The following is a 13,137-nucleotide window of genomic DNA, read 5'->3' as shown; positions in this document are numbered from 1 at the left end:
TGAAAGGGATTTAGAGGACAAGAAGAGAAAGTTAAAGATGAAGGATGACAAAAGCAAGTTGTTGATGAACTAAGTCAGTCAAAAATATTCAATGATCCCTTGGCTACGACGTCACAATCAGTGGTAACATTTACGACCGGGAATCGATTCCAATTTCCTCGATTCGATTTTGATTCACAAGAGTTCAGTTTGATTTGATTTAGATCTTTTCTGATTCGATTCAATTCAATATCGCTTAATTATGGAATATTAAATGTCAAGGACGATAAAAATGCCACAAAAAAGTCAATTCTGCAGAGGCAGTAACTGGTCAAATGATTTACTTTATTAATGAAAGTAACACATAGTTATACAAACATTAACATTAGCAAGGATGAGATGAAAATATTTTCATTATTAGAATTCAATAATTGCAAATATAAATTAAAAAGATTCTGAATTGTCCTAGAGTGCAATAAGTCGGGTCTTTCATAAATGTAAGAAAATACTTTGAAATTCATGTGGACAGTATATTTCAAGAAAATAGTAGGATAAAAAAAAGGCCTTTCATGGTTTTATGGATCAATATCAGGCACGAAAAGGAAAATTCGCTATAAATTATTAGATTTTTTAAAACCCAGCCCTTGTGTAGCATTAACCAATGTTAACATAAAAATAATAAAGATATTAATTAATAAAGACATGCATTAATCATGAGATGTCAGGCGAAGGATCAAAATATTTTTGCGATATAGCAATATTAAAATTGCCACAATGTTGTCGTCACAGCACGATATTAAAAGCAGCACATCTGTTAAAAGGCCAGGTTTTCCATTTATGCAGTTCCAACCACCTCTGGTGGGTAGTTTATTAGTGCAGTTTATTTTTAAGTAGATATGTTTTGGCCACTTATGTTAAAGACCCTCCCTAATTGCCAGATGAAGGAGAAGGTAACACATTTGAGTTCCTCCTCAAATTGACCCGATTCAATAGTATTGTGTGATTTTGTTTTTTGTTTTTTTAACATTCCCTGCTTGATAAAATAAATAGGCCTCCTCAGTTCATGCATTTTCTAGTACTGTATACGAGATGATGTCATGTATTTCAAGATGTTTTTGTGAGTATTTTAAATCATTTTTTTTTGTTTTTTTCATCCAACTGCATAAGTCGAAGCTCATTTGGGGGCTCTAAAGCTCTTCCCTTTTTTTCACCAATTGTGGCAGACTCTTTTTTTTTTTTATCATGGCAGATTTTGACCTCTAAATTAAAAAGCATAAAGTCTTCCTGATTTAGATTTGATCCGATGAGTTGCTCACATTCAATGGCTATTGTGGAATGTGTGTGTAAGCATGTGTGTGTGAGCACGTCCTCCATCTCCCAGCAATTTTTTCATCTCTCCAGATTGGAGGCTGTTAACCTATACTGCTGCATTTAAGAGTAATGATAGGCCGGTTAGGGCACGCTAATTGAGTTGTAAGGCAATTGGGGGTTGAGGTAATGACATTTCTGTGTAGTTTTCTGTGTTGTGTAGAAGCAGGGAAAGAGAGGTAAAGAGATGAGCTCCATAAGTGTATATTTTTCCATATGTTACTGCACAAAATAATCAGTTATTTGATTAAATAAAATAGAGATTGATTGATTGACAAAGGCAGTCTGTACTAGTATGGAATGTTTCATAAAACACCATAGATGCTGTTAGAGTGTTTGAGAGGCATTTAATTGGCTTATGGTTAACTTCGCATAATTTGTTTTCAACAGAAAATTCTGCAACTTCTGCCGGAGAAAATCTACAACCGCTGGCAGTTTCACAGTATAGGTATGTGCCACTCACTTTTTCACAAATGAAATATCTAACATTTTCTCTCACTGGTAAGTATATTAGACTGATATTCATACCTCATTTTTCATCACTATTCTTCCATAACATTTGAGATATCTTTGTTTTGCAAACAACAAAGAGAAATTAATTAGTCTTAGCATTGAATAGAAATGAGAAGTACTAATTAGGGCTTCATTTGAAATGCAAATAAGTCATTGAATTATGCTGGCATGATTTCAGACCCACATCGAATGGAAAGCCCTTGCAAGATGTGATAACCCCAATTAGAACATTTTATTGTTAGGGATCAGCAGCGCAACAGTCATGGCTCTTCAACCTCATTTTTTATTTTGGAAAGTCAATACTTACATAACATTACAGCTGCTATTGATCTTGTCCTAAAGCCTAGCTCATTAATTCCTCCCTTCAAATCAAATAAATCATGACAGTAAACTTAAACTGTATTTTATCTGGAACACAATTTCTTGGCAGCCTGGGCGTTCCTCCCAAGACATGTCAGTCTGCATTTATTTTGAGAGCATGTCTTAACTCTCTCTCACACACATGCACACACACACACTCAACCGTAGACATTTAGCAATCAGAGCTTTCTCTCATATGATTGCAGCAGACTGCCTCTATGAATGCACGTCACTGCCAACAAATGTTCATTTTCATCAGGAAAAAGTCACCCCCAACCCTCCACCCCTTCCTAGTGATTCTCTCAAGACACCCCATCAAGGTCAATCGGCCTTGGTAAAGATGACGCCCATAACTGTCCACGTTGAGTGCTTGTTGGGACTGTGCGCATCCTAACCCTAACCCTTGTTGGTACGATGAATATGAGGCGCGTTTACCATTTGTCGCTTTATTTTTTTCAGGTTCTATTCTGAAAAAACTTCTACACACTGGAAATTCCTTCAAGGTAACATTAAAAATATAATTAATACTTGGTAAAACTTTAAGATTCACAGCTTTATGCTCTCTATGGCCATCCTCACACATTTTTGCTTATACACACTACTCACTCTGCGAATGTTGGCTCCTCTTTTGCATCTTTTTTTTTTTGCGTATATCCATACTAATTAATTCCTCTATCTTTTTTCTAATCTAGATCCGATGTGAGGGGATTCGTCTCTTCCTGCTGTGGCTCCAAGCCTTAAGGGAAAATTGTGCTGAGGAGCAGTTCCTTATTTATGCCTGTCTGGTGCCAGGTTTCCCTGCAGTGCCCTCGTCCAGGGGGCCTTGCACCCTTGACACAATCATTTACAACCCTTTCGCCAACCCGCCTGATGGTGAGCAAAAAAATGAACACAATAACTTATATGCTGCTTCATATTTAGTTTTGAGCCCACCCAGTTCTTGCTTTAAATTGGATCATGATGTGGCTCTTTTCTTATCATTTATGTCGATGTGAACAGCTAAAGTGGTGCCTGAAGAGATCACCCCACTTGTTCCAGCTGTGGCAGGCGAGAAGGTAGCAGATGATCAGACTTGTTACGTTCTCGAAACCCTTCTCAAGTTCATGGTTACCCAGGTAATTGATAATGTTGCAAGGGAAATGACACAGGGCTATTTTTTCTCACAAGACCACCTCTCAACAAACGTGGCTGTTTAGTATTACAATATATAACTTTCAATATTGAATTGTTAAATAAAGTAATATTTTATTGATTGTTGAACCTATAGTTCTCAGTCTTGATTTGTATGCTTGCTTACTTTCAACCTAAACTTGTTTGTGTGCGACATCATGAGCGTTTCTTCAAGTGTGTCTATAGTTTACAATTGCTGACAATAATAAGAAACCAAACATGATGGCAGTTAAGTGTGTACAGTGTGAATCTGATCATTCCATTTGCACCCAGCCAAAACCATTTTCCCTTTGCAAGCTATTTGTAAGTACAGTGCCTTTGATCTTTTATGTCGCAAACAATAAACGACGATCGACTGAGTGATTGTGCGTTCCACTCCACTCCTGTAACCTGACCTTGTCAGTGTTTGTTCTGTCTAACCTGTCAGGCATCCAGTTTAGAATGGAAGAATAAAGAAAACGAGGAGACAGGCTTCAGGTTTCTCTTCAGCCTGTTCAAGAAGTACTACCTTCCACATCTATTCCCCTCCTTCACCAAACTCACAAATCTCTACAAGCCTTTATTAGGTAAGGTGGTGTTAGTAAATATAACATACAAGGTTATGTAGTGTAGAGTAACTTTTTGTACTGATTGCACTGGTGGGCCCAAGTTTTTTTATTTTTTGGGTGCACCTGGACAAAAGTTAGGCGCACAAAAATTTTCAACACTGCAGTTTTTGCAGGTTTCATTTTATTTAAGAAAAAAAGCTGTCTGTATTTTAGACTATAGACCGGGGGTGCCCAAGTCTGGTCCTCAAGAGCCCCTATCCTGCCTGTTTTCCATGCTTCGCTCCTCCAACACACCTGATTAATGGTCAGGATTGTTTTTAGGCTTCTGCAAAGCTTGCTGATGATCTGATAATTCAACATCTCTGCTATAGACTGTATGCTATAATTCCACAAGACAGGTAACTAACTAAAGGTTCTATCGCGTGCTTTATGGGCTTTAGCTAAATCGGTCAGAGTCATTTTTCATGACTGCGTATTCAGTATGGAGATCCAGGTGACAAAAATCTCATCAGAATAAAATCCCACTGTGGAAAGAAATATAAAAATACTAAAGAGAAAGGTTTGAACCTTTTGAACAAGTTGAAGCAGGTGAAGAACATTTTTGAACTGTAAAAAAATCGATTTTGATATCTTTAAAGATAGGTTTAAGGCCTATAACATTCAATGACTATGACATCAATGGCTTAACTATTATTTTATATAAAAAAAACATAAGAACATTAAAAACAGCACTGTAATGGGTTTTTTTGTTTCAAAGATTTTCATTCACATGGTGCATTGTTTCTCTGTCCCTCTCTTGCGCTCTGGTTTCTCTGGTTTCTCACTGGTTATTTTGGTCCTTTTCCATCTTCCTTTCTTTCTCCTACAATTAGACCTCCCACATCACAGACCAAAACCCTTGTATGTGCCAGTGACAAGGAACAACGAGAGTACCTTCTGCACCAGGGACCAGTACCTGGCTCCCCGTGTGGCTTTCATCACCTGGCTGGTTACCTTCTTTCTCAAGAAGAAATACATTAACACCTCTGCAACGGCGCAAAATTCAAAGAATGGCCCTGAAGTCCTTCCCAAACTCATCCAGGTGGGAATTGTGCAACTGTGGATGTTGCTATGTTGTACTGTATCTCACAAATACATTGTGTCCAGACTGTCACTGCAGGCGGTAACAGCCAGGAAAAGGAAAAGGAGAAGACATCAGATGGGGACACAAATGGGCCCACGGGGGAACCTGAGAAGAGCCATTCCAACAGCAGCACACTCTCAGATCGACGACCCAGTGATTCCAGTTTATGTAGCATTGAGGAGGAGCACCAGTGCGTCTATGACATGGTGCATGCCATCTTACTGTCAACCAGGGACAATGTGAATTTTGTCAACGAGGTCTTCCACCAGGTATTAATAGCACTCTTGTCAAATATTATTACTTCCTTATTAAATCTACACAATATAATTGACATTGAATCTCAAGCCCTTTCGTTTCCCTAGAATTAAAACGGATAATGTTGCCCTCTGCTGGCCATTTGTTGCAATGGTCTTTCCAGCTAACACAATTCCACAGCCTCATCGCAAATGTAACAACTGTGTTCTCTTCTAAGGCTTTCCTGTTACCATCTTGCGAGGCATCGGCAACCAGGAAGGTGATCAAAGTTTACCGAACGTGGATACTGCAGGAGAAGCCCAGTTTTATGACAGAGCCAGACAAAACTGCGCAGGAAGATGAAGTGGATGATAGCACTGAACAGATACTCAGCACTGAGAATAACAACATGCAAGCACAGGTATTGGTGAACATTTTTTTTACTATTACATTGACTCAAAAATGGGTTTTCATAGACAAAACTGTGTAATTTTAACATTTTAGACAAATAAGTTGAGGGTTATTGTAATTTTAAAAGTGGTAAAAAAAAATTGTATGTTATTACTTTTTCAAGTTATTTTTGCTCTCATTTAGTTTTAAACTGTGACTTGGCATTTTTTTTAAGTTAAACCAAGCTGCTATTGATTTATTTAAGAGGAAGAGAGAATAGTAATGAACATCAATATGCATTTCAATGTGACAATGTTATCATAACTACTGATTTTTGTAGTAGTAGTAGTAGTAGTAGTAGTTCCATTGAATGTAATTGATGAAGTATATCAATGAGGGTATGAAAGGTAAGTAAAAAAAAATCATGATAAAATAATGTGTTCATGCTAACTTTTCTACAAGCATTCAGTAAATGGAAACAGTCATTGCAAATTGGTTAAAGGATGCACAGGTCATACAAAACAAGCAATTGTAAAAATAAAAAATAAAAAAATAAAAATTGTAATGAGTGAAACTGGTTGTGCATAAAGAAGGTCTTCTAATATTGATTTTAAGCTGATGTTTGATATGGGCTTTGAGAGAGGTGCAATTTGCAGTGAATGTGCTCTCCAAGTTTGTCATAAGTTGCAGAATTTTGTAGTTTTTAGTCTCATAATTGATGGGTTGTTTTTTTGGAGAGGTTGACTGGCTGTGTCTTTTAACAGGTACTTGAGAGTTACAGCCACAGGCGATCGTCAAGTTGGGGAAGGACCTACTCTTTCAGCAGCGCAATCAATCGAGGCTTTCTCACGGAAGAGCAGAACAGGGACATAAAGGCAGGCATCCAACCCACACTCCAGGTCTGTCTGTCTTACATCATTACAACATTTTGATCGTGTCTGTCATCTTACTAATTATTGTACTCATATGTATCTACAATTGTAGGTGTTCCTGACCAACTCTTCGAATGTATTTCTCCTTGAGCCATGCCAGGATGTGCCCAAGCTCCTGGAGAATCAGGTTGAGGTGTGCAAGTGTGTCTTGAGCATCTACCGGCACATGATCATAGAGCACACAATGAACACACAGACCTGGTCAGTACAATATTTGTTCTACCTGGTTGACTTTTTTTTTCTGTCACTCCAGTATTTATTCTCATTCATTATCCGCAGGGAGCAGATGTTGCAGGTCCTACTGAGGATCACTGAAGCAGTGATGAAGAGGCCATCAGAAAACCAAAGAAAAGACAGCTTTGCTGAAAGTTTGGCATCCATTCTTTTTCGGGTATGTCTGCCCTCAGCGAGTTTAATATTTATTTTATATATATTTTTTTTTTAATAAGCGACATGACATTACAAACTACAAGTGGTTTCTTTTGTCACATCTTTTTTTAGAGTGTGTAGTGTTCAAAGTGTAACGGTTCATATTTGTTCTTACGTTTAGACCATCATTGTGGCATGGGTGCGAGCCAACCTGTATGTGTACATCTCTCGAGAGTTGTGGGATGAGCTGCTCACAGTGCTATCGTCTCTGACTTACTGGGAGGAGTTGGTGACAGAGTGGGCCAGCATCATGGACTCGCTGACTGCTGTGCTGGCCCGCTCGGTTTACGGCCTGGACATGGCCAACCTGCCTCTGGATAAACTCAGTGAACAGAAGGAGAAGAAGCAGCGAGCACGTGGTGAGGAAAACATAATTGGATTTACTGAGAGAAAACGATCATAGTTATTTGTCATCTGTGACTCAACTTAGCTTCACAAAGTAATAAAATCCAGAAGAGATATAATGGCTTTGCCAAAGCCTAGACAAAATAAGATGTGTTTTTTTTGTCAGGCTGATTTTAATTCAGCCTCAAATCTGCCTGGACCCCTCAAACGGGCATCAATTAGCCACATTTGTTCCAGAAGTTGGAAAACTAACTGAAATATGTTACTAAGGAAAATACATTTCATAAGTTGGTTCCCTGAGTGTGGACCCTCTTTTATATTTGGCTACATATCTGTGTTTATAACTTTTCAAGTACATTTAAGCACATGCAAATTATTTGTTAGTGTGGTAACAATGCCATCAGCATTAAAACAGCTGCTGAAATTATTACCCTAACCCGACTCATACTTGAAGATCAGGTCTCTGCGGTTGCTGATTTACTTGGGATAGGATCATGCAGTCAACCTTTCGTCAGTGTAATAGCAAGCTGCTCAGCCTATGTCAACCTCAAGCTAGGCAAGCCCCCAGGACACTGAAGCCAGGGAATTAGCGGGACCCCAGCAGAGAGAAACTTCCGGGAGTCTGGGCATCCACCCCATCTGCTGCAGCTAGAGCGCTCAGACGCCAACGCTAGGGTGCTTGGTGGGTGGACCCTAAGAAACTGCCTAAGACCCAACATACACACACACTAAATCCCATTGGGCCAGGTAGTGCCTGCAAGGCCAGGAGGCCCAGGACTTTAAGGCCTTGTTCAGACTGCCAGCCAAAATCCGATTTGTAGCCCATCCAGATTGAAAGTAGATGGCTCTTTTGTAGTCTGAACAGTCACAAAGCACATGAAATCAACTTTTTGCGGAACCACATGCAGAAGGTAGTTTCATATCCGATTTGGACAAGATGCGTCTCAGTCTGATCAGCTCGAAACCCTCAGAACGGATTTGACTGTCCATGACGTCACTCGACGCGTGCAAAGACAAATGCGCCCGCACTGCCCGGCTGCTTTCTCGCATGCTCGGCATGCTCCACTGCGCCGTCGGCTCCTGTCTTGCTCAACTGGAAATACAGTGACAGTTTACGTTACTTGCGCTGAAGCCGGTCTCGCTACCCTGTAAGTTCTTCACGTGCAACCAGAAATAGCGAATAAGTGCCCGGCCGTAGCCATAGACATATGGTCGTTAAAAAAGAAAGAAAAGAAAACCGCTTGATGGGTTTGCGAGAAATGGGAAGTACTGAGCGGTAAACAGCGTCACACACTACACGCGGTGGGCGCCGCCTCCGTTCGACGTCGTTGCTACAGCAACCTGTCAGATGGGTCAATAATGTAGCTCAGTCTGAACAGGGCCAGATCGGATTTGCACACTTGCTAAAAACAGTCTGGACAGTCAGCCCTAAAAATCAGATTTGAGGAGGAATCCAATTGGAGTCAGATATGCCCGCAGTCTAAACGCAGCCTAAGAGCCCTGACACCATACCACACTGGCCCGACTGAACAGATGAAACCTCTTACTATTATGTTATGTTAAAAAAGTAAAACATAAAATGAAAAAGAAATCAGTAACTGAAAACATTTTTTTCCTTTGTTCAAACAAAAAAAGTTATAGCCACAGTATACAGTACTACAGTATAAGAGAATGTGTATACAGGGAGTCCTCGAGTTACTTCGTATGCGACCTATGTCGTTTCGACTTTACAGTGCCCGTACCTTGTCCGTAGCACCTTCTTTTCCATTAATTTCCCACAGTAATCTTGCAATTTTAAAGTTATTTAAAGTTGTGTTGTTGTTACCCCCAGCAACTGACGTCCATCGAACAGGTCGGCTCGCCATCAGGCGCGTCACATTTCTGTGTTCAAATTTGAATTAGCTCCGCTCTGCCGTCTGTCAGCAATGAATGTCCGTGCCGTATTTTGATGTAAATATCGACTTTAACGTTGAAATCCGACTTAAATCGAAATTTGGGTTACATTGCCGGCGTAGAAACGAAACTCCACTGTAACTCAAGGACTCCCTGTATACTCTAAAAACAGTTGGGTCAAAAATAACCCAAATTGGGTCAAAAATGGGCCAACCCAACATTTTTAGTTATTTAACCCAAAAAAGTTGGGTCAAATATATATTTTTTTAAACAAACAAAACTGGCTTATTTTGTGAGTTTTTCATTTCACCTAACTTTCTGATGCATTTAGCTCCGAAGGTTGAATCAAATTAAACTAATAACCCACAAATCAAACCAATTTTTGTTTTGTTTTGTGAGTAATTAATTTGGCCCAACTTTTTATGTTATACCCAATTGAATTGGGTCAAAAATGAACTGACCCAAATTTTTGAGGTATTCAGCCCCAAATGTTGCTTCAAGTTAAATTAATAACTCACAAATAAACCCAATATTTGTTTTCTTTTGTGGGTTATACATTTGACCTTGGGTTGGTTTGTGGGTTATTCATATGACCCAACGTTTTGGGTTAATTGAACAACCAAAAATGTTGAGTCAGTCACTTTTTGACCCAGTTTGGGTTAATTTGGCCCAATTGTTTTAGAGTGTACTATTCATTATACCTTTAGCTCTTAAGGCTAAATTAAAAGCATGACAAACAATCCAGATAATTACCAAAATAATACTGGAACAGAAAAATGTGCTCTCCTTGGCAGGAGTGATTCAGGACTCCCAGAAAGCAGCTGCAGTGGCACGTTCCTTCTCACTAAGTTGGAGGAACCAAGGAGACCTGGCTGGGACAGGAGCTCAGGAACCAATGAGGATTCGTTCTGCCACCACGTCGGGTGCTCCTGGTGTGGAAAAGGCCCGCAACATTGTCCGACAGAAAGCTTCTGGTAGGGATTTGAATTTATGTAAAATCAATGAAAAATTATCCACCTTTAATTAATGCTGGTCATGAAAATAATTTATAATCTTAGATTGGAAATTGTATTCCCCTGTTCAAAGTATTATGATCTATTATTCTGGCTGGCTGTTTTACTATCTAGCCCCAATCATGACTGTTGCAAAGTTATGTGAGGCCGTAGTAGGTGGTTTTTTTATGTGATTATTTTCTTGATCCTCTGCCTTTGTGTAAGAAAGCCGCTAAGCTTCTGGTGCTCAGATGCATTGACAGCATTGAGATCCATATGACAGGTCCATGTATGCACCAACCCAGGTGCCACTGAAAGGCCAAGCACCAATGACAGAAAGCTCCAGCAGATGGCCCCTATTGTCCCCCTCACATGTCATTGCACACTGACTCCATTTCCATGTCTTGACAGTATGTCAAAGGCTGGCTTAGGACGCCCATTGTTACAAGCTCAGTCCAGACGCAGCAATGGCCCTTATCTGATGGCGATGTGGCAGGCTAATTATAAGACTAACTAGCTAAAATGCATGTCTCACGCGTATGAATTTTTGGTCTAGACCGAATCTCAATGGGAAAGATTAAAGAGAGACAATCCCATTTATTTTCCGCAATTACCCCTAATGCTCTGAAATGACAAGCTCGGTGAACGAGGAGCAGCATTTGAGCCTGAAGGAAAAAGGTGTGTGTGTTTGTACACAAGCGCTTCAAATTCCCTACCCTTCCTTAGACCTAATTGGATTTCTCACCCGATGATCTTCAAAGGTCCCATCAGCTCTTCACTCTACTCCTCCAAAAAATGTCCACACTTAATTGCGCTACAGTTTTGATAGTTTCAGTAAGAGTGTAATTAATGTTCATTAATATGAATTCATGACAAATAGTGGTGAGCTGTAACTGCCACAATATATCTTCCACTGAAAGGAGTAATTAAAGTGTATTGAAAGAGACAATAGCCATGTCCCCTTTCATTGCTTACATTGACATTAGACTTGAAGTGTCATCCACATACTGTACATACAACAGCTGTGCCTTATTAGCAACTGTCAAAAAATTGGCTGTATTCTCTCATACAAATACAATTTGGCTGCATTTTGCAAGGGAGAGTGGCAAAAATTCCCCAAAAGTAGATGTGAAAGGCTGATAAGTCACTAAAGAAAGTGTTTGGATGAAGTTCTCATGGCAAAAGGAGGTACAATGTCTGACTGAGAGGTTCACATACTTTTGCACCCATGAAATCTGAGCTTTTCTTAAATCACCAACTTTTGCTCAATAATGAATGACAATATTATCATTCTTTTTGTTCAAGTTCATTATTTTCAATGTCATCAATGTAGATTGCGTCATGACTAAAAATTTAATAAGGTTATTTTAATATTTTATACAAAAAGTCTGACCATGCCTGCAGGGTTCAAACTTTTGAGCAGCACTGTATATGTCACACTTTATTTGCTGATTTTAAAACAGACTGGACTAACAGTGCTTGATTCTTACTCCACAAACATAATAAACGTCAATACCATGTTTAGACTAGTGGGGGTGCGTTATCTCAACAATTCAGTACTACAGTCATTGTTCTTAGACCTTACTCGTTTTTAGCAATTACTTCAAACTACATATATATATATATATATATATAACATATTTAGAAGCAAAACTGTAAATTCACTCTGCAGAGTTTTTAACTCATCATGTCAACAGTATTTTCCTCATACAGTACTGCGCTCCACTATTTTTGAATGCTGTCTTTATTCTCTTTATTCCTTCCTTTTTTCACATTCTGCTCTCTCTTCCGCTGATGGAAGCTAAACGAAGCCAGTCCATCAGCAACTGTGTTCACCTATGCGAGGCTTTGCCCACTACTAAAAGCGTTCCTACGCTGCTCCACACTGTGAGCTCTTTCTTGCCTGGTATCGCTTCTGGTAACTCTGCTTGCTCTCACAGACTCTCAGGTAAAGTTGCTTTGGAGAGGTGAATGTACAGTATCTGTGTGTTTGTGGTCTCCACCCTTTCTGTATCATTCAACTGTCGTCCTATCATAAACTGTCTTCTGTACCACTACCTGGTGCAGAGAGTGTTTCCACAGACTCTCCTGTGGGGGGAAAAAACCCAACTGCATGTGTGCATGCCTTAAGTTTGCTTGCTGTGTGTACATGTCATAATTTGAATAAAGATTGATTGTCATCATTTCCTTATTTTGTGTTGTCGTATTCCCTTTTCACCAGACGTAGAGGAGTGCCAGCTGTCAGAGTGTGGGGAAGAATTAGGAGGGGGCGATAGCCCACTTCCACGGAGCAGCAGCACCTCAGATATTACGCAGCAGCTTTCTGACACATTACAAGGTACAAACATACAGTGCTGTGAAAAAGAATGACATATGTGTTTCACCAAGACAACACGAATAAATACAAAATGCATCTGAAAAAAAGAATTGCTCTTAAACTGGATGCGTCTTGTGTTGTGACTCTATATTGAACGTTTTTCAATTGAAGCGGCAGCGCTGAAGCAGCAAGTGCCCACCTTGTGCATGGCCATAGTTGTAATAAAAATAATTACCTCTGACAATTAAAACTGAGCAATATTTATGTTCAGGCCCGAGTTGCATTATTTTTTATTTTTTGCCCTGTTAAAAATGTATAACTGCTGCAATGGATAATTGCATGCAGATTCATTTCTGCTGTATACACTCCACTTACTGCATCACTCAAAGTTTGATGTGTATGGCTAATACATTTGTAATTTTTTTGCATATTAAATTAGCAATTAATTAAACAGGATTTTGGGATGGTATTGGTACGGGTATAGAGATGGATAGTTCATGGCAGCATAAAGCGTACAATGGTGAACGCAGAGCACAATGGTACA

The 13,137-nt window shown here is 39.5% G+C and overlaps 1 protein-coding gene across 6 annotated transcripts in view; it reads left to right on the top strand.

Annotated features, from left to right (window-relative positions):
• The window catches only part of ralgapa2 (Ral GTPase activating protein catalytic subunit alpha 2), a 113,085-nt gene that overhangs the window by 21,899 nt on the left and 78,049 nt on the right, over positions 1-13,137 (top strand). For 5 of the 6 annotated variants that reach the window (XR_013288657.1, XM_077547096.1, XM_077547457.1 and 2 more), the window contains exons 4-18: positions 1,738-1,795; positions 2,680-2,723; positions 2,913-3,093; positions 3,220-3,335; positions 3,818-3,956; positions 4,811-5,019; positions 5,085-5,330; positions 5,534-5,716; positions 6,450-6,584; positions 6,670-6,818; positions 6,897-7,008; positions 7,168-7,405; positions 10,079-10,258; positions 12,078-12,224; positions 12,498-12,614. Coding sequence is in view for 5 of the 6 variants with exons in the window: in XM_077547096.1 (XP_077403222.1) it covers positions 1,738-1,795; positions 2,680-2,723; positions 2,913-3,093; positions 3,220-3,335; positions 3,818-3,956; positions 4,811-5,019; positions 5,085-5,330; positions 5,534-5,716; positions 6,450-6,584; positions 6,670-6,818; positions 6,897-7,008; positions 7,168-7,405; positions 10,079-10,258; positions 12,078-12,224; positions 12,498-12,614 (2,254 nt within the window). In the remaining variant the exon portion in view is untranslated. The remainder of the gene's footprint in view (positions 1-1,737; positions 1,796-2,679; positions 2,724-2,912; positions 3,094-3,219; positions 3,336-3,817; positions 3,957-4,810; positions 5,020-5,084; positions 5,331-5,533; positions 5,717-6,449; positions 6,585-6,669; positions 6,819-6,896; positions 7,009-7,167; positions 7,406-10,078; positions 10,259-12,077; positions 12,225-12,497; positions 12,615-13,137) is intronic. The other variant, XM_077547284.1, reaches the window with a different exon arrangement.

This window comes from Vanacampus margaritifer, chromosome 1 (assembly GCF_051991255.1).
Source record: "Vanacampus margaritifer isolate UIUO_Vmar chromosome 1, RoL_Vmar_1.0, whole genome shotgun sequence".
Lineage (NCBI taxonomy): Eukaryota > Metazoa > Chordata > Actinopteri > Syngnathiformes > Syngnathidae > Vanacampus > Vanacampus margaritifer.
The sequence above is the reverse complement of the archived record's forward strand: the minus strand, read 5'-3'. Positions and strand labels throughout refer to the sequence as shown.